At 47.8% G+C, this 24,340-nt stretch overlaps 1 protein-coding gene across 10 annotated transcripts in view; it reads right to left on the reverse strand.

The window, feature by feature from the left end:
- Positions 1-844: 844 nt before the first annotated feature.
- Positions 845-24,340, reverse strand: part of TRANK1 (tetratricopeptide repeat and ankyrin repeat containing 1) — an 88,152-nt gene continuing 64,656 nt past the window's right edge. For 9 of the 10 annotated variants that reach the window (XM_082348270.1, XM_082348277.1, XM_082348279.1 and 6 more), the window contains 7 exons: positions 22,134-22,222; positions 19,715-19,818; positions 19,474-19,606; positions 12,566-12,711; positions 6,427-9,476; positions 5,469-5,567; positions 845-4,420 (listed from right to left, as the gene is read on the reverse strand). In XM_082348270.1, the coding sequence (XP_082204396.1) occupies positions 4,320-4,420; positions 5,469-5,567; positions 6,427-9,476; positions 12,566-12,711; positions 19,474-19,606; positions 19,715-19,818; positions 22,134-22,222 (3,722 nt within the window). In that variant the 3' untranslated portion in view covers positions 845-4,319. The remainder of the gene's footprint in view (positions 4,421-5,468; positions 5,568-6,426; positions 9,477-12,565; positions 12,712-19,473; positions 19,607-19,714; positions 19,819-22,133; positions 22,223-24,340) is intronic. The other variant, XM_082348271.1, reaches the window with a different exon arrangement.

Raw genomic sequence — 24,340 nt, forward strand, 5'->3', positions numbered from 1 at the left:
CACAGAGCCTCCTCTTTAGCTTGAGTTTTCAGGGAGCAATTGACCTTCGCCACATTTCCATGCCAGCACATTTCCATCTTTCTAAAACCTGACCCATGTTCACAATGTTCAGCCACACCCCAGCTGAATACTTGAGTTGTCTGCAATTTTGTGCTCTCCTGGAGGCTCCAGAAGTGGACGTTTATTTGGGCACTTATAGGAATGGTTTGCTAATAGAAATCCCTAGGGAATTCCCTGGCAGTCCAAAAAAAAAAAAAAATCCCTAAAAGTAAAAATGCTGATAATATACATACAATGGAATATTATACAGCCTTAAAAGGGAAGGAAATTCTGCAATATGCTACAACATGGATGGACCTTGAAGACATTGAGTGAAATAAGCCAGTCACAAAAGGACAAATACTGTATGATTCCACTTCCCTGAGGTCCCTAGAGCAGTCAAAATCATAGACACAGACAGTGGAATGGAAGGTGCCAGAGGCTGGGCGGAGGGGAAGTGGGCAGTTGTTGTGCAGTGGGTGCAGAGTTTCAGTTTTGCAAAGTAATAAAGTTCTGGAGATGGATGGTGATGGTGGGCACAACAGGGTGAATGTATTTAACACTGAAAAATGATGAAGACGGTAAAATTGCGTGTTGTGTGTATTTTACCACAATTAAAAATGATAGCAATTAAAAAAGAAAACGTAGGAATGCTGGGTCCAAAGTTGAATCCGTTTTTAAATTTAACAGATACTGTCGCATGGCCTCCAGGAAGGCTGTCCTGGTTTCGTTCCTGCTGCCATGGGTAAGCCCACCTCCTACAGCCTCATCAGGGCGGGTGTCGTCCATCTTTTCTCCATCATGATTTGGTTTTGGCAAACGGAATGGCAGAAAAATGGAAAGAGGGCAGACATTGACTCTCAACTTGAAGTGTAAAAAGGGATGTTCATCTGGGGACTTCCCTGGAGGTCCAGTGGTTAAGACTCTGTGCTTCCAATGCAGTGGACATGGGTTCTATCCCTGGTTGGGGAACTAAGATTCCTGCATGCCGCGTGGCGCGGCCAAAAAAAAAAAAAGGATGTTCACCTGCTCGGCCCCTCCAGATGCTCTAGAGTAGCCACAAAGGAAACATCTTGGGAGTTATTCTCATTCTCTTCCCCCATCCCACTCCTTAACCTTAAAATGACTCCAAATACCACAGGGTGGCCTACATACTTGCCTGAAACAGCTGTCCTGCAGAATCACAAAAACTTGGGCTAAAAATAGTCTCAGTCTCTAAAAAGGTTAGGCCCCTGGGAACAAAGCCCTCTCAGAAATGTCCCCACCTCCGTCCAGGCATCACAAAGCTGACCCAGCTCTGTCCCCAGAGCTCATCATCCTTCGTGACCACCCCTCCCTGCCCTGGAAATAGATGCCTGGAATCTTTTTGCGTTCTTGGTCCCACTAGGGAAGGGAGGCAGGGGAGGAGGGAAGGTAATGTAATTACACGCAAGCTCCAAGCTTGTGTCATTATTTCCATTTTATAAATGCCTGAATGGGCTCAGAGATTTTAAATAACATGTCTGAATGCCCATGGCCAGTAAAAGAAGCCAAATTTCAATCTTAATGGCTCACTTCCAAGATCCCGTGATGACAGTTCTCCTTTTAGTGCAGCCCATCCGCCTGCAAGGTCCTATCAGATGCTCAGGTCACATCACCACTGAGGAGGGTGAGATGCTGTGTCTTAAGCAGAGAACATAGGATTCTGAGTACAGTTAGGATTCTGCAGAACCGGGAGGCAGGTCTGTCAACAACAACCCACCTAAAGAACACCCAGTACCTGGCTGATGGCTTTCCCTCCCCCTTAGCAGGCGAGGAGACACGTTTTTCTGGGCGGCGGGTGGGAGTGAGACTCAGCTCTATACTGCTGTTGGCAGGCCTGCTGTCTCTGCTGTGGTAAGGTGGGTGGGTCTGTCAAGTTCAACAGGGAGACCCCCCATGGACGTTCGACCTCTCGGCTGCTACGGGGGCTCCTGGGTGGGGAGATGGCTCCTGGTGTCCCCACCTGCCTTGCACTCTACAGGCAGAATCTCCGAAGCATGTTTAGAGGGACAGGATCAGACAAAGACAGTCTCAGGGCTGAGGAAAGATACTTGTGGCAGAGGGAGAGCAATGTTACCTGCTGTGTTGATTTACCCATCCTCTGGATCAGGAACTTAAGGACGACCCAGGGGTGGATTTCTGGCAACTACATGGTATCTGGGAACACGCTGCAGGCAACTCAGACCCTGAGTCAGCCTGCTGGAGACGGCCAGGGAGGAGTGAGTGAGTGAGTGAGTGAGTGTGTGTGTGTGTGTGTGTGTGTGTGTGTGTGTGAGAGAGAGAGAGAGGTTAGGCATTGAGATTAAGATGGTGTCATGGCTGGAGAATCCATGAATGCCAGATTCCCATCTTGCAAAAACCCTGAAGGAGACAGATGCGTGAAGAGAAATGACCAGCACAAGTGGCACAATGCTGTGTTGTTATTAAATATTGTGCCCCAAACCTGCCACACCAGATCCCCAGTCCCTCGGGGGTGGTGCCGCATTCTAGCCCTCAGGGAGTGTGGGCCGGGTCTGACTTGTCCCAGGCTATACAGCTCCTTGGGGCAGGACCAGGATTCAATTCCAGGTCTCCCGTCTCCCAGGGAAATGTTCCTGTTGTGGGGCACGGACAAAACCCCTCCCAGTCCACACCCTGCCTGCTTGGAAACACCCAAAGGGAAAGAATTTACACAGGCAGGCCCTCAAGAGATGGTGCAGTCAGCTGCAGCTGTGGGCCCCTGGATTTCTCAGTTTCAGAAGACACGGCAAGCTTCTGTCCACCAGCTGACCAGAAAGAACCTGCTCCACGATTTACCCCTTTACTCTCTAAGTAGAGATGAGAAATAAACAAGTGGAGAGAAAGGTAAGAGAAATGATTTAACTTTATAAAAATGTGATCATACAGCAAGATTTGATTGTTTTTTTTTTCTTGGCAAGTGAAGTTAATAAAAACACCTGGAATAAAAATTAGAACCATAAACTAATAAAAATTAGAAACCATACATTTCAAGGAAAACAGAGTCATTTAGAAAGACAATGAAGAAAAAAACAAAGATCAGCCAAAGCAGCAGCAGCATGGGGAGAAGGCTGGTTCTGTGGTGATGATGAAACAGCGACGGACCAATGTGAGCCTGACCTTTGGCACCAGGCCGGGCTGAAGGGTGGGGGACAGGGAGGGAAGTGACCATGAGAGAGGCGGAAGAGCTTCCAGAAAGGGACAGACCGATGGCTCAGTGGGCAGCAACGGCCTCCTGCACACAGGCCCACGGCCCCTTCTTCTTCCCAGACCTGCTGGCCACGGGGCAGTGATTCATGGCCAAATGCTTATGGATGGGCACCACAAGGCTGGCTTCTTCTGTTTCTAGCTGTCTCCAACCTCCAGCTCTGCAGGTCCTGGTGCTCCCGTGGAGAGCTCAGTGGGGGAAAACTCATCGGAATGTCAAGCTAAGCTAGGACAGCTAACTTGCCAGGGAGACCCAAGGAAACTAGACGTAGAGGGCTACATACAAAACACTGTTTGGAATGTCTGCACCAGAGCCAAGGTAGAGTTGGGACAACCTTGGAGAGACAGGTTGGGAACCCCTGGCCACATCCCCCAGCCTCTCATTCTAGGGGGCTGGTCCTGAGGCTGGCTGCCCAGAAGACAATGGGGAATTCTTGACTACATTCTGAGGTAGTCTAATCGCGACTTGCATGGGCAGCTGAGGATGGTCTCAAAAAAGGGGGGGAAGGCAGGCAGAACCGTTGTCACCGAGAGAAAAGGCTAACATATATAACAGAAGGAATTAAGCCACAGGTGGGCTCAGAGGTGACCAGTGTGGCCTGGGGTCGGGGGTGGCCAGCAGCATGAAGAGAGATGAGAGGATCTGGGGGCACTGTTCCCGGGCCAGGGCCAGGGCCGTGGCAACTCTGAGGTGAGGGATGTCCCTGCTACTTAATGACCGGTGTCATGGTGATGACAAGCCAGAGAACCCGGGGGCCTCGGGGGGAGGATCCCAAGGTTCCCTCCAGCCATGACTCCTCTCGCCTGAGCCTCTTTTAGGGGGACCTAGTACTGCTGGACTTGAACTTGAAAAACACTTAAGAGGCCCCTGCTCTGAGGGAGCAGTCAGACCCTGAGCCACCACAGAGAGAGAAATAACAAGAATGAAAAGCAAAGGCATTGTTAGACCCCTCCCGCCACTTCTTATGCTAATGTATATTCTTCTCCTCATCTGCCCCAGCACTAAGTCAGGATGGAACGTCCTGAAGGTTTAGGAAGCAGCAGCCGCGTGGACGTTACCACCTTCTCTGCTTTGCACATTTCCGAAAACGCCTTCTGGGACGGAGCTCACCAAAGTCTTCCACTTCATTTTCGTAATCATCTTCTTGAACGACACCTGTTTAAAAAGCAAAACAACAGAAATGAAGTGCAGAGTGGTGATCTTTTTCACTCTACCGCAACATATAACATCCTAGTAAAACCTGATGTCTCTATAATCGTTTTAAATTAAAGAAAAAAAAAAAAAAAGCCAGAGCCAAAGTAAACACCCTTCTCCAGAATGTTCTTTTACAGGCTAGTTCCTCTGGCCTTATTTTAGAAGCCCTTTAAATGAAAAATTAGTCAAACAAAGCCTAAAATCAACCACAGCCTTGAGTTGGTATCCCAGTTATGTTCTCCTGTTTGAAACAATCACAAAAATCATAGTGCCAGCAGGGACTACAATCTAAAGATTTTTTATTGGCACAGACATTTGTGTCAAGTCCTTTCCAGTTTTCCCCAGCTCGGGGATCTGGATTTTCCAGCAGCATCTGGATTGTGAGGACTCACAGAAGGGCAATCTGGGGCAGGTGAGATACTGGGAGGAAGAAGAAATAAGGTCTCCCCAAGAGGGGGAGACTTTCCACATCAAATAGAACTCGGCAACATAAGTCTGACTGTCAGGAAAGAAACTCAACTCCCTATACACCAGCCTTAAACCCGCTGAAGGAAGATGTATGCAAGTTTCCCCAATGATTTTATGTGTTTTGTTCACAAATTTGTTTTATATCCCCAAGCCCAGAACAGTACTGATACATTCTAGACACTCAATACATATTCATGGACTTACATGAATGGTTTGCACAGGCAAACATTTATCTAGGGATGGCTTTGCAACACTTTGCCCACCATGGGAGTAGTGACAGAGCATCATTGATAACAGCTCATGAGTAGCAAACGTTTTTGGAAAAGCAACTGGCAGAAGCCCTGAGTAACAGCCCTCACAGTCAGATGGGGGAACCCAGCCACTCTATCACTATTGACCTGAGTCACTGGGGGCAGTGCTTCTAGATGGTGAGCAGCCACTGCTCACATCACAGGCGGCCCTACTTCAGACTGACCTGGGAGCCAGCAGAACCAAGGACCACAAGACCCAGAGCATCACCCTGGGGTGAAGGACTCCTCACCTTCTTCCTTCAAGTGCAGCTCTGTTTTCCTCAGCCACTCCCACGCATCCCTGACGGACGGGATCAGGACGTTCACCAGCCGAGTCATGACCTCCTCCGCTAGGGAACCAAAGAACGAGAGCTCTGAGTGAAAGGACGGCTGTAGGGACCAGGACACTCAGTACTAGAGCCAAAGCCCCCAGCTCCTGGGAGCTCGTCTCTGCTTCCCCTGTGGAGAAGGGCAGCATAAGGCCACTGTCTGCCACCAGGAGCAGAAACCACAGGTAGATGCCAGCCTGATACCAGTCCTGCCTGTCTGGAGACACTGCCAGTAGCAAGCCTTTCGAGGAAGCTTTTGTTCAAACTGTTATTATCTTAAACCAGAGTGTGTGAATTCTAGAACGATTTAAAAATATGCAATTTCACTGATTTTATACATAACTTCCATTTAGCATTGCTAAGTCGTAGCTAATAAGGATGTCAGAGGAAATCTGATTCACAGACCACATAAGAATTCTTATTAAAGGCTCACACTGGGTATGGTGTGAGGACCCTCCTAAACGGAAGAGACCAGCTACACACCTCTAGATCTTAGTCAAGGGTTCAGCACATAGTAGGTGCTCAAGAAACGATCACTGAATTAATGAATCAGGGGACGTTTAAAGAGTTTCCTCAAGACTTGAAACATTCCCCCTCTATCCTCTACATAGAATTGGTTAGCAAACACTTTTCTTGTCTGTTGTGCCAGGGGAAACCATCCTGACCCAAGATGATGACACATTGTTAACTGTGGGAGGGGTGGTGTAAACAATGGGGCTTTTCTGTAATTGGAGAACGCATGGTCCTCACTTGTATTTCTGCTAATGCCAAGATTCCATCATCCCCAGGTCAGACATCACTACAAAGGACTGGAGTCGGACATGTGTTCTCAAAGCCCGGGTTCTGACACCATCTGTGCCCCACTTCTGAGGGCCCTTACCACCAGCCCAGGCCTTCCGCCTGTAGAGGTCCTCCACCATGTCCAAGACCTTCTTGATGTTCTCCTGGACCTTCCTCTGCAACACGTGGCTGTGCTCTTTGGAGCCCAGGTGGCTGCGGACCCACATGTTCTGCTCCATGTCCTGCACCACCAGCTTGCCTTCATCAATAGCCGGGTCCACCTTCTTGTGGAAAAAGTCTGAGTACTTCTGGTAGGCCACTTGCTGCCTCTGGTGGCTTTGCAGGCGGATGTGCTGCTCGTAAGACTCACTGCTCCTCTCCCGACCTTGCTCGTCTTCCAGCTCGGCCCCGGAAAGGGCCACAGCCTCAGGAGCTGCTCCCTCAAATGCCTGATCAGGGCCGAAATAGTTCTCGGGCCCGCGGGTGAACTTCACCCCACACAGGTCGCACTGGGTCCTATCCACGTCGGCCTTTTTGAAGCTCCCAGCCCTGGGTTCCCTGCCCTCCTCCCTGAAGTGCTCGGCCTGGGCCCCCACCCTCCTCCTCCAGCTGACGCACAGGGACACCACCAGGTAGGCCCTCCGCAGCTTCCGCTGGATAGAAGCCTTCCGCTGCTTCTGCGACAGGATGGTGGCAAGAAGGTGGTCCCGGTCTTCCAAGGCCAGCTCCTCCATCTCGTCCTGACCAACCTCGCACTCGGGTTCGACAAAGTAGCCCACGGGGTCCACGGAGAACAGGTGGTTCAGTCTGACCTCCTCGTGGTAGAGGCCTCGGACCGTGGTCCCTTTGGCGTGCCCGCTGTCCCACTGCCAGCGGCAGTCCATCAGGTACTCTTCATCCCGCTCAAAGAGCAGGTCCTGCAGCGCCTCCGCCACAGACTTCACGTTGACTGGCAGCTGCACCTGCTTCACCACTCTGAGGAGCCTCTCGGGGACCTGGCTCGGGAAGTCCTTGCTCATCCGCTGCAGCCTGACCTCGATCTCCTGGAAGTGGCTTGACAGAAGAGGCTTGCATGATGGCTGCAGCACCCCCTCAGTGTTCACGAGCATCACCAAGCACAGCACCAGGGTCCGCTCTGCCTCCCCGGACACCACGTAGTCAATTTCACTGAAGGCATCGAGCAGGACATTGAAGTTCTCATTCTCGCGGCCGCAGAGCACCTTGACGAGGTAGGACAGGTGGAACCGGAAATCCTGAATGGCTCTGGTCACATCCTTGGGTCTGTATTCCTGAATGATGGCGAACACATCCCCAGGCTCCCGGTCCTTCTTGCTGAACAGGAACTCCCAGTAGTGCAACAGTGCGATGTAGCTCTTGGGGAGGCACAGGACGGCGTTCTTCCAGAGGCGGGCCAGGACCGCCCCGCAGTGGACGAACTGGAACTCCAGCAGGGCCACCGTGTTCCCAATGCTGGGGATGAGTGGCTCTTTGCACCTCTTGACAAGGACGTTCATGAAACGGAAAAAGCGCCTCTTGTAGTCTTCTGGGTTCCTGCACACGTAGAACTGGTGGATGGAATCCTCCAGCAGCCGGATGAAGCACAGGTGGGTCTTCTCCACGCTCTCATCATCCTTGTTGGGCGTCAGCATGCCAAATTTCCCTTCTATTCCTTTCATCCTGCTGCCTCTCCCCCTGCCCCTTTCCTCTTTTTCAGCCTGTAAGGCTTTGAGTTCCTGGTTATAGCGGTCCTCCTCCTGGTGGAGCAGCTTTTCAAGCTCATCAGGGTAGCTAGAAGAGAGAAGGAAAGCCTGCATGGCACTCAGCCACAGGTCCGTGGACTCCCGACGGCTTCGAGCCCCTTCGTTTTGAAATAGGACATGGATGTACTCTTTCAGAGCAGACCTGTAGGACCGGAAGGATTTGTAATGTGGTTTCAGGACTTCTTTGCATGCCATGGGGTTTTCTGACAATACTCTCTGATGGAAATGCTTAGGGAAGAGGACATTCAGCAGGGATTTGCAAAGGCCATATTTATCCGGAGACAAAATATGATCGATTTCTTCAAGTTCTTTAGCTAAGACTTTAGGGAATACTTTCTTGGCTTCCAAAAGTAATCCGCTGATCGCCACCAGGTGTATTTTTGTCTGAACCAAACGCCTGGCCTCATGACGCCGCAAAGGCCTGTGGAAATCTTCACAGTGTCCATCCTCGCATTTTAAGCCCACGATAAACCTCGTGCAGACGCCCAGGTAGGTCTTCCCAAGCAGGCTCCGTGTGATCTGACACAGCCTGCTCAGAAGGTGTTTGTTTAAGGCTAATTTCACCTGGTCCGTCATTATCAAGAAATGCTCTTTCGTTTTCTTCTCTCTCAAGTTCAAATCCAGGTCAAAAATGATTCTTGATATGGGTCCGGGGTTGTTTTGAGCTATCTGGCAGTACTTGGCATCCACCTGCGAAATCCCAAAAAACTCAAAGCAAGACTTGACCATCTCCTTCTCCGCGTTGTTGGTCACTCTTTTGAGGGCCCTGACCAGATTGAGAAGGACCTCCAGGCCCGCCGGAGCCAGGGCCAGGACATCCTCGGGCTGGGCCTCACAGCGGCTGGCGGCTTCGCAGAGCGCCTCCACTGCCCCTGCCGAGTGGTTGAGGGTGCCAAACCTCAGGAAGGCGTCCTTGAGCTTTGGAAAGTCTCTCAGGATCACTCCCTGCAGGAAGTGGGCCTCGGCGATGCCGGACGCCTGATTGGTCTGATGGCAGAGGTCCAGGGCTTCTCTGAGAATGGCCTTGGTATGGTCGACATCGGAATCCCTGGCCACGTTGAGGCGGGCGGCCGCCAGGAGACACGAGGCCTGGAAGTCCTTGTCGGCGGTGAGCCTGGCAGCCTCTAAGAGGCAGCCGTGTTGCTTCATCAGCAGGGCAGCCTCTTCCCTCCGACCTTCCCTGTTGAGCAGGTCAGCAGCCTCTGCAAGCCGCTTCCGAGACTTCAGGAACACCAGCTGGTCTTCCGTGTCGAGCTTCGAGAGCACAGCCATCATCTCCTTCATCTTATTCGCGCTCAGGTACTTGGCTGCAGCTTCCAAGTAAAACTGGCTGGCTGAATAGGAGAGCTTGGAAATGGGATGGGTCTTGGCCCTTAGCATTTCTTCATACCTGCAATGACAGACAGACAACACCAATGTCAACTCAGTATCACCCAATAGAAAATTTACAAAATGCAGCACAGAACAACTTACCATAAAATGACCACTTGTAGATAGGACCTGCAGAATAGGACCTAAAGTTATCCAGCATCTTTATCAAGTCTTCGTTTTACACTGATAAAATTAATTCTTTATTCCTTGAAAGAACCAAGCAATAGTATGCTTAATTAATGAAATATAGTGGAGTTGCAGAAAAAGAAAAAATACTGAAAAAAAACCAAAAAAGAAACACACACACAAAAGAACTCCTCCCAAAAGCCAAAAAAAGAATAAAAATAAAAAACAAAAACAAAAAAAGAAAAAATAAACAAAAAAGAAAAAAAAGAAATATAGTGGAGCTGCAACCTAGGCAAGTGACAGTTACGCTGGAAATTAAATCTGTAAGGCAGAAATTATGCATAGCCAAAATCATACTTGAAAAAAAGCCCTTAAACTTGCATCAAAGCTTGCTAATCACTTTGGGTACACAACCCTGTTGAGTCTGATACCTGATTAATGAGAAAGAGTGGAGATGGGGGCTGCAGACACACCAGCCATTACATCAATCTTCCTCTTATTAACCAAGCTGTGACTTTTCTCTTTTGCCAGGAATGTATGCAGTTGAGTTAGTGTAGACGAATGAAGCCCTGAAGTCAAGCTCCTCTTGACTCTGCTGATCAAAGTGAGTATATCCCACATACGAATTTTCAAGGCATTGGGCCAATCCAATGAAACACGCTTACTTCTGAACTCTCACAGGAGACAAAACACATATCCTCACAACCAGAGAGGTGCCCAGGGACCTCCTGCTGTCCCAGGGTCATCCCACAAATATCAGATCCCTTCGTATAACAGGCCCTCTGTGAAGGGGTGTAACTGAGGATGAGCCTCTCTCGTGAGCTTTGGCTGATGGAGTAGGGGGTATTTACAGCAAGTTTAAAAATTTTTCGGGACCTCCCTGGTGGTCCAGTGGTTAAGACTCCATGCTTCCACTGCAGGGGGCCTGGGTTTGACCCCTGGTCAGAGAACTAAGATTCCTCACATCACGCGGCGTGGCCAAAGGAAAAAAAAATTCTTAAACTAAGAAAATTTTCTTAGGTATTTTCTTTTCAAATCTAAAATGTCCTCATTACATTTTGAGTCAGGCCAGTTAGCAATTGAATTCTACATCCAGTATGTAGAGCATTCAAAAGACACTCAGAAAAATCAAGTGCGAGGCTCCAATTAATACTGACGACACTAGATCTCAACTCAACATATTATTAAAAAGAGTCAGTTGAATACCTCAGGAAAGCTGATAAAGATAAACAAAGTAATGAGAGACCCCCAAAAAATGTTTCTGGGGAAAATCTATGATTATTCAATGCTCTCCTGGAAAAGTGAGAACAGATTAACTAAATAATTGAAAGTACAAAAAAACCCTCTCAGGTGGTTTTGTCATATGGCCTCACAAGGGCATTGGCCTGGTTGGTTACTCAGGATACACAACACCCAATCAATGTCACAGGGGGCACCCTGTTACGGATGACAGTTTGTGTCCCCTAAAATTCATATGTTGAAGCCCTAACCCTTAGTGTGGTTGTATTTGGAGATGAGGCCTCTAAGGGAGTAATTAAGGTTAAATGAGGTCATAAAGGTGGAGCCTTGATCCAGTAGGATTAGTGTCTTTATAAGAAGAGACACCAGGGAATTCCCTGGTGGTCCAGTGGTTAGGACTCTGTGCTTTCACTGCCGAGGCCCGGGTTCAATCCCTGGTCGGGGAACTAAGATCTTAAGATCTCACAAGCCGTGCAGTGCGGCCAAACAAGAAAAAAGAAAAGAAAAGAAAAAAAAAAAAAAAAAGAAGAGACACCCGACAGGGAGCTCTCTGTCGCCCACAGTCTCCCTCTCCCTCCATGCTTAAACACCAGGGGAAGTCCACGTGAGGACATAGCAAGAAGGCAGCTGTCTGAAAGCCAGGAAGAGAGCTCCCACCAGTAATCCAATTGACTGGAGCCTTGATGGTGGACTTCTAACCTCCAAAACTGTGAGAAAATAAATTTCTGTTGTTTAAGCCACCCGATCTATGGCATTTCATTATGGCAGCCTGAGCTGACTAATACATACACACTGTGTATATCTTACACATAATGGAACCAAAGACCTGGATAAAGGAATATGCTCAATTACCAACCTTGGCACTAGACACCTTCTTTTCCATTTCCAAAAATAAAACTCAATTTCTTTATCTAGGTGTTGGTTATACAAGTGTATTTACTTTGTGAAAATTATGTGCTTTTTAAAAATATATGATATACTTTAATAAATGCTAACTTTAATATAAAGTTTGAACACCTGGTCAATCATGTTCATTTTGTCACATGTATAATTTGGTAGAAGGCAAAGAAAATACAGAACTAAGCCACAGCCTACTTTTCCAGGAGCTGTTGAGCAGAAATACAGAACAGCAGACTCTACAATTCTAGCTGTCACACTCCACCAGGAAGACCTCTGACAGGCATCAACCACATGCTGTTTCTAGATTACTTGTCATCCATTAACCCCACCCGTCTGCACTTCACCTTTGCAACATCAGTTAGGCTGAAGGCTCAAGGAGGCTCCACTGGGCCATGTATGAAACTTGTGTGTCCTACAACTGAGGGCATGTGTATATACATATCATACACATATGTATCAGGGCCTGGCTGGGCATCTGTCAGTAAATCACGATGAAGCAGAATCCTGACCGCCCACTAGTGCTCTGACCTCTATCCATCCACACATCAGTGAAATTGTCAACTCAGCAGGTAAAGGTGGAGAGGACAGAACTATCACTAAGCACGAAATTGCTGGGCATGTTATAGACACTCGTAACGCACCCTTCATCTTCTTCTGCTCCTTCTCCTCATGACGCTGTATTCAAGGAGTTCTTGACTCAGCACGGAGGCCACCACCCAAGTGGTAGGAGGGTGACATGGTCAAGCCACTTCAGAAGAGCAAGACAACACCTCCTCAAGGAGCAACAGGAGGGCAGGGCTTGGGGGCATGTTGGGGAGAAAGGAAGAGAATAAAACCACTTACTTTTCCACTGCCACAGCAGCTTCTTCAAAAAGTTCCCCTTGGCAGTACATTTTGAGGGCTAGATCAAATTCCTGAATCTGCTCAAAGCATCTGGAAGCATCTTTGTAGCACTGGCTTCGCTTATAGAAAGAGGCGGCATCTCTTATCTAGGACAGAGTAAAATTTTACTCAGAGTATTTACAATATAACTTTTCATCTTTTTTTTTTAAACATCTTTATTGGAGTATAATTGCTTTACAATGGTGTGTTAGTTTCTGCTTTATAACAAAGTGAATCAGTTATACATATACATATGTTCCCATATCTCTTCCCTCTTGCATCTCCCTCCCTCCCACCCTCCCTATCCCACCCCTCTAGGTGGTCACAAAGCACAGAGCTGATCTCCCTGTGCTAGGCGGCTGCTTCCCACTATCTATTTTACGTTTGGTAGTGTATATATGTCCACGCCACTCTCTCACTTTGCCACAGCTTACCCTTCCCCCTCCCCATATCCTCAAGTCCATTCTCTAGTAGGTCTGTGTCTTTATTCCCGTCTTACCCCTAGGTTCTTCATGACCTTTTTTTTTTTCTCTTAGAGTCCATATATATGTGTTAGCATACGGTATTTGTTTTTCTCCTTCTGACTTACTTCACTCTGTATGACAGACTCTAGGTCCATCCACCTCACTACAAATAACTCAACTTTGTTTCTTTTTATGGCTGAGTAATATTCCATTGTATATATGTGCTACATCTTCTTTATCCATTCATCTGTTGATGGACACTTAGGTTGCTTCCATGTCCTGGCTATTGTAAATAGAGCTTTTCATTTTAAAAGTAAACCAACACCATGAATAATAAAGAGGATGTTCCTTTGTCTGTGATTTATTAGAATCTAGTGAAAAACACTAAAACATAGGTAATTTAGGAAAACTACTGCTTTATAGGGAGAAAAATAAAGTGAAATCCCAACCTCACACCATACACAAATGGAAGCTCCAGATGGGTTAAAGGTCTAAATGAGAAAGCTAATGGAGGAGAATGTATGAGAATATCTTTGTGACCTTGAGGTAAAGAAAGTCTTCAACAAAACTCAAAACACACAAACTTTGGGGGAGAAACTGATGGATTTGATTACAGTTGACCCTTGAACAACACAGGTTTGACCTGCACAGGTCCACTTACGCAAGGATATTTTTTCGATAATAAATACTACAGTGTGACATGATCTGCAGTTGGTTGAATTCCTGATATGAAACCAAGGATACAGAGGAACCTTGGATGTGGAGGGACAACTATAAGCTATATGTGGATTTTCAGCTGCGCCAAGGGTCAGTGCCCCAACACCCGCACTGTTCAAGGGTCAACTGTACATCATAACTGTTCTACAAAGAGCACATCAAATAAAGCTAACAGAGAGAAGACAAACATTAACATCTAGCCCAGCACTGTCAGACAGAACCTTTTGTGAAGATGGACATGTTCTGTATCTATCTATCCAATATGGTAGCCACTAGCCATGTGTGAACACTGAGCACAGGAAATGTGTGGATAGTGTAATTGAGGAACTGTATTTTTGATTTCATTTAATCAATGTTAATATAAATTGCCACATGTGGCCACTGGCTACTGTACTAGAGTGGGCAGGTCCAGAACATAAAATGGATTCCCGCAAACACAAGAAAAAGACTTTCCAGAAAACTAGGCAAAGGGTATGAACTGGCAGTTTGCAGTGGGGGGAACTTAAATGACTAACAAATAAATGAAGATGCTCAACCTTGCTAATAACCAGAGAAATGTAAATTAAAGCCACAGTGAGACACATCCATGAGGTCTGCAAAAATTAGAAAATCAGAACCCTCTGAACGTGGTCATGGATATGGGGCACAAGGACCCCTCATGCACGGAGTGGTACAGCTGCTCTGGAAAGCAAAGTGGCTTTCAACTTTCACCTGGTGAAATTAAACACATGCACCCCCTGGGGTCAGCAAGCCCACTCCTAGCAGTTCATAGCACTGGAAGGGGATGCGTTGTGTCACAGTGCTTGTGTGTGGCAGCTGGGAGTTGGTGGCGACTCGGATGTTCACCACTAGGGAAATGGGTAAGTCGAACGCAGTGGATGCCCATTCTGGAATACGAACAGTGGTCAGAAACCTGGCCGGACCTTAACACCATAGCAGAGGGTGGAAAAAGTTACGCTTAAAATAAATATGTACAGAGAATACTATTTATTCTTTGGTTATGCATGTGGATGGGGACATATATTAACCGCATTGGAATGGCAGCCAATGAGAAGAGAATGGAAATGGCCATGAGGAGGAAGAGGATGAAGAATATAAAACGATGGTGGGTTTGCGTGAACAGAAGAGTATATTCCACTCCTCTTCCTCTCACGTTTCCTGCCCAGCTTATCAGTTAATCCCGTTGGCTTGGCTCTCCCAACATTTCCCAGACAGGACCCCTTCCTAGCCCCTCCACCACCATCCAAGCCGCAGCATCTCAGCCTAAGCCACTGTTCACCCCTCCTAACTGGCCTTTCTGCTTCTACTTTTGCTGCCTACAGAGCTCTCCACAGAGCATCCCAATAATTCGTTTCATGTCACCCCTCCAATCAAAACCTTCCACTGGCTCCCCCTCACCCCGGAACAAATCCAGTCCCTACCATGGACCACAAGGTCTTACCTGATTTGTTCCTGCCACACTCTCTGGCTCATTTTACCAGTTTGACCCCACTCACTCTGCTTTGGCCAAACTGGCTTCCTTGCTGTTTTTCAAACTTGCCCATACACTCCCGCCTTGGGGGCTTTTATCTGCAATGTCCTCCGGAGGCAGCTGTTCTCGTGGTCTCCTTGCAGAAGTCAGCTCCCTGAGCCCGCCTGCACCTAAAACGGCAACGCTTGACACCCTCTCTCCCCTCCCCCAGCCCTCATCCCCGCTGACATCTTCTGTACTATTGGCTCTGTCACCTCTCTCCCACACTAGAAAGGAAAACTACAAAAGGCAGAGGCCCCTGCTCTGCTGCCTGTTGGTTGCCAAGCGCCCACAGTGCCTGGTACACACTGGGCGGGGGGCAGCGGGGGGCTACCTATTTGTTGAATATTTCATTTCCTAACTCAACTGCTTGCACCTGACATCCAAAGAGAAAACAGAATCAAAATGGAACAAAACAAAATGCATATGCCAGACTCTCTAATAAATCTCAGCTGGGTTTTATTTAACAAGACAAGCTACACGAGATACCAAAATACGAACAAGATCCAGGTGTGAGGTTCTTCTATGTCCAGAGACCTCACAGACCAGGGAGCTACTAGACCCATTTTGCCACATCAATCAAACCCCATAACCATAACCCCTAGCCACCTTTTCCTCTCCTTGACAAGGCTGACTACTCAGAAGAAAACCCCCAGGGTGAACGCAGGCCCCCTTAGGTGCAAGCGTGCACCCAAGTGGGTCGAGAGAGAGGAGGGCTGGCTCTAAGCAGGCCCCCTGCCTGGGTCTCTGGGCTCCTGCCGCCCAGAGCAAGGGCCCTGAGAGGTTTCCAGGGAAACCAGTGTTGACCTCTGGAGAGGCAGGAAGCAGGCAAGGCAGAGGAATCCCTGAAAGGAAACCTTGTGCTCCCACAGCCGCCTCACAAACCCTTCTCCCAGGGTCAGCACACGTCTGGGGACCGTAAACAGGGAGGCGGTGCGGCCTAAGGATTTTGCAAAAGGTGGTCAACTTGAATCATGCTGGCTAGTTTGGTGGGATGACCGCAAGAGGTCTGATGCTGTCTGTGGGTTGAATATCCTGCCAGGGAGGGGCCTGAGCAAAGAAAGGGACCAGACTCTTCCCTGGCTAGGGCTCAGAGCTACTGGAATGTGCTGGCGAGAGAAGGCAGAAGGAGCTGGCACCGGTGGTCAACCCTGGGGACATGAGGAAGGCCGGCAGCCTGTGTCTCCAGGACCAGGGCGGCCTCCACATCCTGAAGGCACTGAGGTCCTGGAGAAGGGGACACGGGCCGGACATCTGGCCTCCTGGGCCCCACCCCGCTTTCAGAGGTGGAGCTCCGCAGGCCTTGGGGAGGCAAGGTGAGCAGACAAGGAAGGGGGCTCTGGCTCAGCCGGGATGGGCGCTGTCAGGCAAACAGGGGAAAGCAACAGGTTCAGGCCTGTCCCCTGTCACTGTCACTGCTTAGGGCCCAAGGGGGTGCCTTGGAGATGGAGGCCAGGGGACAAAGGAACATGGAGAGTTCAGAAACCATTTTAGTTCCTGGAATCTTATGACCCAAACTTCCTTCCCACGCTGAAATCCCCATTCCACCCCCTTCTCCCACATGCTAACTAGTCACGTCCCATACTAAACATGGGGCAGGGAGGGCAGCCTTGGGACGGTCTTATCTTCTCTGACACTGACTTGGGGCCACACTTCAAACTTCCCAGGAGGTCCCATCCCAACCCAGCCCAATGCCCAGGGTGCTCTGAGGGTCCAGGAGTTCCTCCAGTTCACATACAGACATGAACAACCCCCTCCCTACTGGACGGTCATAACACCTGACGCAGGAGGAAATGCAGCAGCTGCAGCCGGAAACCCTACAGCAGCACCTGTGGTGAGGACCGGATGGTTTCACGTCCAACCCACTACAACGGATACGGTAAAAATGAACTGCTTCGTATTATTTACGATAGCCAAGATATGGAAGCAACCTAAGTGTCCATCGGCAGAGGAATGGATAAAGAAGATGTGGTACATATATACAATGGAATACTACTCAGCCATAAAAAAGAACACTACTCAGCCATTTGCAGTAACATGAATGGAGAGTACTGTGCTAAGTGAAAAAAGTCAGACAGAGAAAGACAAATACAGTATGATATCACTTGTATGTGGATCTAAAAAATACAACAAACTAGTGAACAAAACATAAAAGGAGGAGACTCACAGATTTAGAGAACAAACTAGTGGTTATCAGTCGGGGGGAGGGGCAAGACAGAAGTAGAGGATTAAGTATTAGGTAAAAAATAAGCTTCAAGGATAGGGGCTTTCCTGGTGGCGCAGTGGTTAAGAGTCCGCCTGCCAATGCAGGGGACACGGGATTGAGCCGTGGTCCGGGAGGATCCCACGTGCCGTGGAGCAAGTAAGCCTGTGCGCCACAACTACTGAGCCTGTGCTCTAGAGCCCTCGTGCCACAACTACTGAAGGCCAGGCGCCCAGAGCCTGTGCTCTGCAACAAGAGAAGCGACCACAATGAGAAGACTGCACACTGCAATGAAGAGTAGCCCCCACTCGCTGCAACTAGAGAAAGCCTGCACGCAGCAACAAAGACCCAATGCAGCCAAAAATAAATAAATTAAATAAATAAATTTTTAAAAGTATGTATATATATTAAAAAAAAGCTACAAGGATATATTGTACAACATGGGGAATATGGCCAATATTTTATAATAACTATAAATGGAGTATAACCTTTAGAAATTGTGAATCACTATATTGTACACCTGTAACTTACATATTACTGTACATCAGCTATACTTCAATTTAAAAATTTTTTAATTAAAATTTAAAAAATGAACTGCTTTTGTACAGCATTGTGACTGTAGTTAATAATAGTGTATTGTGTATTTGAAAGTTGCTAAGAAAGTAGATCTTTTAAAATTTTTATTTATTTTTGTTTTATTATTTTTTATTGAAGTAATAGTTCACTTACAATATTATATTAGCTTTAGGTATACAACACAGTTATTTGATATTTTTATCGATTACACGCTATACAAAGTTATTATAAAATACTGGCTATATTCCCTGTGCTGTACATTACATCCTGTACTTATTTATTTTACCTCTGGTAGTTTGTACCTCTTAATCCTCTTCACTTATTTCGCCCCTACCTCCACTCCTCTCTGGTAACCACTGGTTTGTTCTCTGTATCAGTGAGTCTGCTCCTGTTTTGTTATCTTTGTTCATTTGTTTTATTTTTTAGGTTCCACATGTAAATGAAAACGATCTTAAATGTTCTCATCACAAGAAAAAAGATCATCACTATGTGTGGTGACGGACATTAACTAAACTTACTGCGGTGATCATTTTGCAATTTATGTATATATTGAATCATTATGCTGTACAACTAAAACCAATTTGATATTATACATCAATTATATCTCAATATAAAGAAGAAAAATGAATCACTAAGAAAATCATCACCTCTCGATGTCACAGCAATGCCAAATTGCCATAAAAATCTCCATCTACTTTCCTCTTTGGAGTTAATCTTGTTGCAGATAATAAGAGTCTGTGGCCTGTGCCAGCCTGCAGACCACACTGTGAGCCCTGTGCTCTGGACCAGCAACTCTGTCCACTAACGCTTCTAGAACAATGGAAATGTTCTATCACAACGTGCACTTGAGACATGGCTAGTGAGACTGCGGAAGTGAATTTTTGACTTTATTACATTTTAGTTAACCTAAATGTTTAATTAAGTAGCCACATGTGGCTAGTGGCTGCCAGATTGGTCACTGCAGATCTAGAGTAATTGCTGGGACACAGAGAAACCACCATGTAACTACCAGACCGTCCACCCAGGCTCACTCCAGACTGAACATGGAGAAAGAAAAGGCAGGAATATTCTAAAACCCGTCTTCCCTTTGATGTGAACATTTGGCCTCCCTGTGGTTAATAACGGGTCGCAAACATTCACAGACATGGACACAGACACACACACACACACACACACACACACACACACACACATACACACACACACATACACAGTCATTGAAACCATCTAAATGCTTGAGCAGATGGAGAAAGAAGGGCCACCCACAGAATCGAAAGGGCCAACCTCTTCCACTTGGGAGGATGGAAGCCCTTCCTGACACAGGCAGAGGCTGGGGGCCACCCTTCCATCTGCCCCACGGAGCCCAGTTCTCCTAGGAGCAGCCGTGGGCCAAACGTACCTTTCCCAGCCTCTCGCACAGCTGGGCACACAGCTGGAACTCCTTGGCGTAGCTCAGACACTTAAGGGACAGCTTTGGCTCCTTGCACTGCAGATACGTCTTAGCCAGTTCCAAATATTCCACCTGCTTTTCCCTGGGAGGGGGAAATAGAACAGGGTTTCCATGAAATATGGTACCAGTAGATTGAACCTGCAGCTCTCTCTCATCAGAGCAAACCAGAAATGACCCCCGAGGCTCTTACTTGGGGCTGACTTTCTTGGATTTCATGTTCAGGGCGGCGTTGTGGGCCAGAGCCAGCTTCTCCTTCTCCAACGCACCTCCCTTTTGGAAACACTTGGCTGCAACCTGGAACAGACCAAAGGTTTCTGTTTCCAGCAAGGTCACAGAGGTGACACAGAAACAAGAGTTAAAGCACGCATTCCATGTCTGCACAGACAAAGCATTGGGCCTCACCCCAGCCAAATCCGAGAGGGAGGGGCAGGAAGGTGCTGAAACACTAAAGAAAACAGCCTCAATTGGGACTGACATATACACATTGCTACATATAAAATAGATAACTAATAAGGACCTACTATACAGCACAGGGAGCTCTACTCAATACTCTGTAATGACCTATGTGGGAAAAGAATCTAAAAAAGAGTGGATATATGTATATGGATAACTTACTATGCTGTGTGCCTGAAACTAACACAACATTGTATATCAATTATACTCCAATAAAAATTTTTAAAAAAGGAAAGAGAAAACGGCCCCAGAGGATAAAGCCTAATTGTGTTACCAGCTAACACTTTGGACTCAAAGCTTCCCTTTGGAAACATCGAGGAGCCATGGAAAAGGCACATCAGACATATATTTACAGGTCACCATAATAACACCCTCATCTGATCTTCAATAGCCGCATGTGAGATGTTTCATCCTTCCCACTGTATTTGGTAGCAACCTCAGGTCAAGGACATGGAGCAACTGGCCCAAGGTTGCCCAGTGGCTTTTCTGGGCTCAACATAGGTCCCCTCTAGTTGGTAACGACCAAGGCTAGTGGGCAGTGTTGGTGGAGCAGGAGCAGTGCACCTATTATGGTAGAAACGGGGACAGAGATGGTGTCCCAACACATCCCAGAAGATAACTGACCAGATCCTTGGCACATGCAGACCTGTATGTAGCAAATATAAGATGGGCAGACAAGTGTCCCACGGGAGTCAGCCTGCTCCCTGCTCCCCACCAGCAGAAAGTTGCTGACATGTCTCCAAGTATGGACTACAGGGCAGAAAGTTCATGTTCTGCCCAGCACGTAGAGATTAGGCCTCAGTGTGGGCAAGAGAAGGATTAAGTGGCACTTTCTGATAACACGGGCAGGATGGCATCTCTCCCCCCGGGCTCTCTGTGCCAGCCTCCCCAGCCCCGTGGGTCTCCTTTCATTCCTGTGACACACGAAATGCTCCTTTCTGCCACAGGGCCTTTGCACACACTCTTCCCTCTGAGTGAAATGCTCTTCCATCCCTCCTCTGCCTGGTTAACTTCATTTACCCTACAGGTCCCAGCTCAAGGCTTCCACTCAAAGTAGCCTTCCCTGGCCACACCATCCAGGACAGGCAGTTCTGGAGGCAGCTTGTCATTCACATGTGACATCGGGAACTGCTGGCACTGTGCCCTCTTCTGTACACCTATCCTGCCCACTGTCACATCCCCATGACCTAAACACAATGCTGGGCCCACAGCTCCAGAGGATATGCTGAATGAATGGACCTCAAGGGTTTCCACTTGTACGGTGGTTCTGAGACACTTACTGACATGCAGCCAAAAACAATAAACTTCCTGAGTCCCAAAGCCCTTTAGTGGAGTCAAAATAAAGTCAGGTGAGGAGGAGGCTTTTTATAACATTCTCATCTGTGCTACTCCCCTCAAAAGATTTTAGATTCAAACATTCCAAAGGTATCTTTCAAGGGATAAAGAATTGGAAATCCACGGGCAATGCGTGTAACACCAGCTGTGTTCTGAAGCGAGAAAGGGAAAGACTTTATAGGTTTCTAATTTCATACCCACACCTGCTGCCCACATTGTCCCGCTCTACCCCCTCTCTGAAAAAAAAAAAATCTTGGTTTTATAACAACAGCCAGGTGTTTAGTATTCCTTGCCAATTACAACAAGGATGGGCAGTGAATACAGTGCAGGGCTCAGTCAACTTCTGCAGCTGCATATTTATGGAAACACTATCCCGACACGACCAAACACACAACAGGGCAAACTGTTTTCTCCTCCCTTACACCTGATTGCAGGGGTGACCACAGGTCTTCACCCCTCTCTGTATCCATCCTAGCCCCCTTATGGAGCAACTCTGCAGCTTCCCCCATTGGGAATGCAGCCTGTTCCCCATCCCTCCAGATAGAAGGATTCCTCAGCGGGCAGAGGCCAGGACCCTTCCTCTTCCTATGATCACACGCTGGCACTTGGCCAAAAGGCAGGCTTGTCATGACTGCACGGGGGTGGTGGGGAGCGGGACAGGGAGATCTCTGCATGGCGGGTGACCTGATGTCGCAGAAGGGGCAGCAGCACAAGTACCATGACCCCGACCCCCGCCCCGTCCTGGTGACAAATGCAGTGATGAGAAACCTGCTGGTGAGGCTTGACGAGGCCACAGGTCACGCAGACCTCTCTCTCCTTACCTTCCAGCACTGGTGTTTAGCATAGTAATCTCCTTGGGCGATCCACTCCGCAGGGGTTGAGGTTTTAACAAACATGCTATCATCGAGGTCTAAAATGAAAGAGAAACGTGGGTTTGCTTCTCTGGGGATTCCTTCACTGAAACCTGTTGTTATGGGCTCGATTTTGTTCCCCTACGCCCAAAATTTCAAGTGTTGAAGTCCTAACCCCCAGTCGCTCGGAATGTGACTGTATTTGGAGACAAGGGTCTTTAAAGAGGTGACTAAGGTAAAATGAGGTCATATGGGTGGGCCCTGATCCAATCTGACTGGCATCCTTATAAGAAGAGGAGATTAACACATACAAAGAGACACAGGGGGCTGACACAGAGAAAAGGCCATCTACAGCCAAGGAGAGAGGCCTCAGAAGAAATCAAACCACTGACAGCTTTATTGATCTTAGACTTCTAGGCTCCAGAACTGAGACAATAATTTCTGTTGTGTAAGCCACCCAGTCTGTGGTATTTGTTATAGCGGCCTGAGCAAACGAACACACCTATGTTGCCTGTCTAGCGTTCATGTAAGGTAGAGTGTAGCTTACCAAGCCAGGTTGTGGTGGGTTTTGGGAGAAGGAGGTGGAGGTGAGAAAAGATGCTGTTTGATTTTTGAACTTTGGTCTGCCTTCCTTTCCTAGAGATACAAATTAGAAGACAGACAGCAATTTCCAGTTCCTCCTTGAAAACCCAAAGCCATGTAGCTCTTGGCAAACTCCCATGCCGGGGGCCTTAGCAAGGGACAAGGTGATAGGATGTGACAGTATTTCCAAATGTGCAGACTTTGCCCTCATCACAGCAAGCAATCTGACACATTCTGGTTGCTGGACGTTGACCACTGCCACCACCTGCTATTGGTCCCGTCTGTCAGCCTCAGCAGTTAGCGGTGACTGCGCTGGCCCCCCTTGCTGAGGACCCCTGAGCACTGCCAGCGGTGCTGGGGGTGGGGGCAGAGGTGACACTCCCTGGGGGTTCCGAGCCACAGCTTCATGAAACACACAGAAGGCTGGATATCAGGACGACGTGGAAGCCAAATCTGAGCCGCAAGGTCAGAGTCCCCTCAGCCAACAGATGTCAACTAGAGGGGCCAGGCAGACAGGCCAGCTTTGTTTAGGTGGTCCAAAAACACACGCCAATCCTTGCAGCCCCCCACACGCACTGTGTGCAAAGCTGACTTTGCAGCATCTTGTTCTGGTGCTGTGTGCACTGTGAGTGTCCAGGTGACATCTTATTCCCACAGCAAAGCCCCACACAGTATCTCTGCATCTGGCCGGTGACCTCTACTGGTGCCGCGTTGAAGAGACCCCCCAAATGCAAAGTCACCACACTCGTCCCCAGCTCCCCAGAACAGTGAGAACAGATGTCCTCAAAGACTTTACCACGTGCAACTCATAACTCACAATTAAGACGGGACTTTTTCTTGCATTCTTAATGCAAACAAGAGATAATATTAATTGTAATCCTTTTTCATTTTGAATTTTTAAATTAAAAAAAAATCGCCAATCTTGATCTCTTATAATGGGTTGCCAGAACATATTGTGAGAATAAAAGGACTCTGAGATGATGGGAGGAATAAGAACCACCACGGTAGGCCAACGCACTCGTTTTCCTTTTAGTAGAGGAAGTGGAGGCCCAGGGGGAGAAAGTGGTAGCTGAATTAAGTCCCATGGCTGCACAGGTGGAAAGTTCTAATGAGAAGCCAGGTTAACCCCAAGCCTTCGACTTTGCACATTATGGTACCACAGTAAGGTCCCAGGAAAAGAGCATCTAATCCTGGTCCCCGACTGAGCCATTGGCTGTAACCAGAAACACTCCACAAAACTGGCTGGAAAATGCTCAGGAAACCAACAAACCTCTCTGCAGCCACAGAGCCATGGGCTTTCCCCCATCTTTGGAGAAATTCACCATGGCCTGGAGCGGCCAACTCAACAGCTAACCCCCAAGAAACAGAACACTTTTCTCCTTCATGAGGGCTGATTATTTATCTCCCAGTTATCCCAGCAGGAGACCTTCATTCCATTTTTTAATTAGCTAGCCTTTGTAAATTATGAAAAATAATACATAATGATGTTGGTTTTCTTTTTTAAACACTGCAAACAGCACAGAAATGGTGAAAAGTTAAAGAGGTCCACATCTAGTTAACAACCTCACACCCACCGGTCCCAGCACCAGAGGAGC

This window comes from Balaenoptera borealis (assembly GCF_965194805.1).
Source record: "Balaenoptera borealis genome assembly, chromosome: 12".
In the NCBI taxonomy this organism is placed as follows: Eukaryota; Metazoa; Chordata; class Mammalia; order Artiodactyla; family Balaenopteridae; genus Balaenoptera; species Balaenoptera borealis.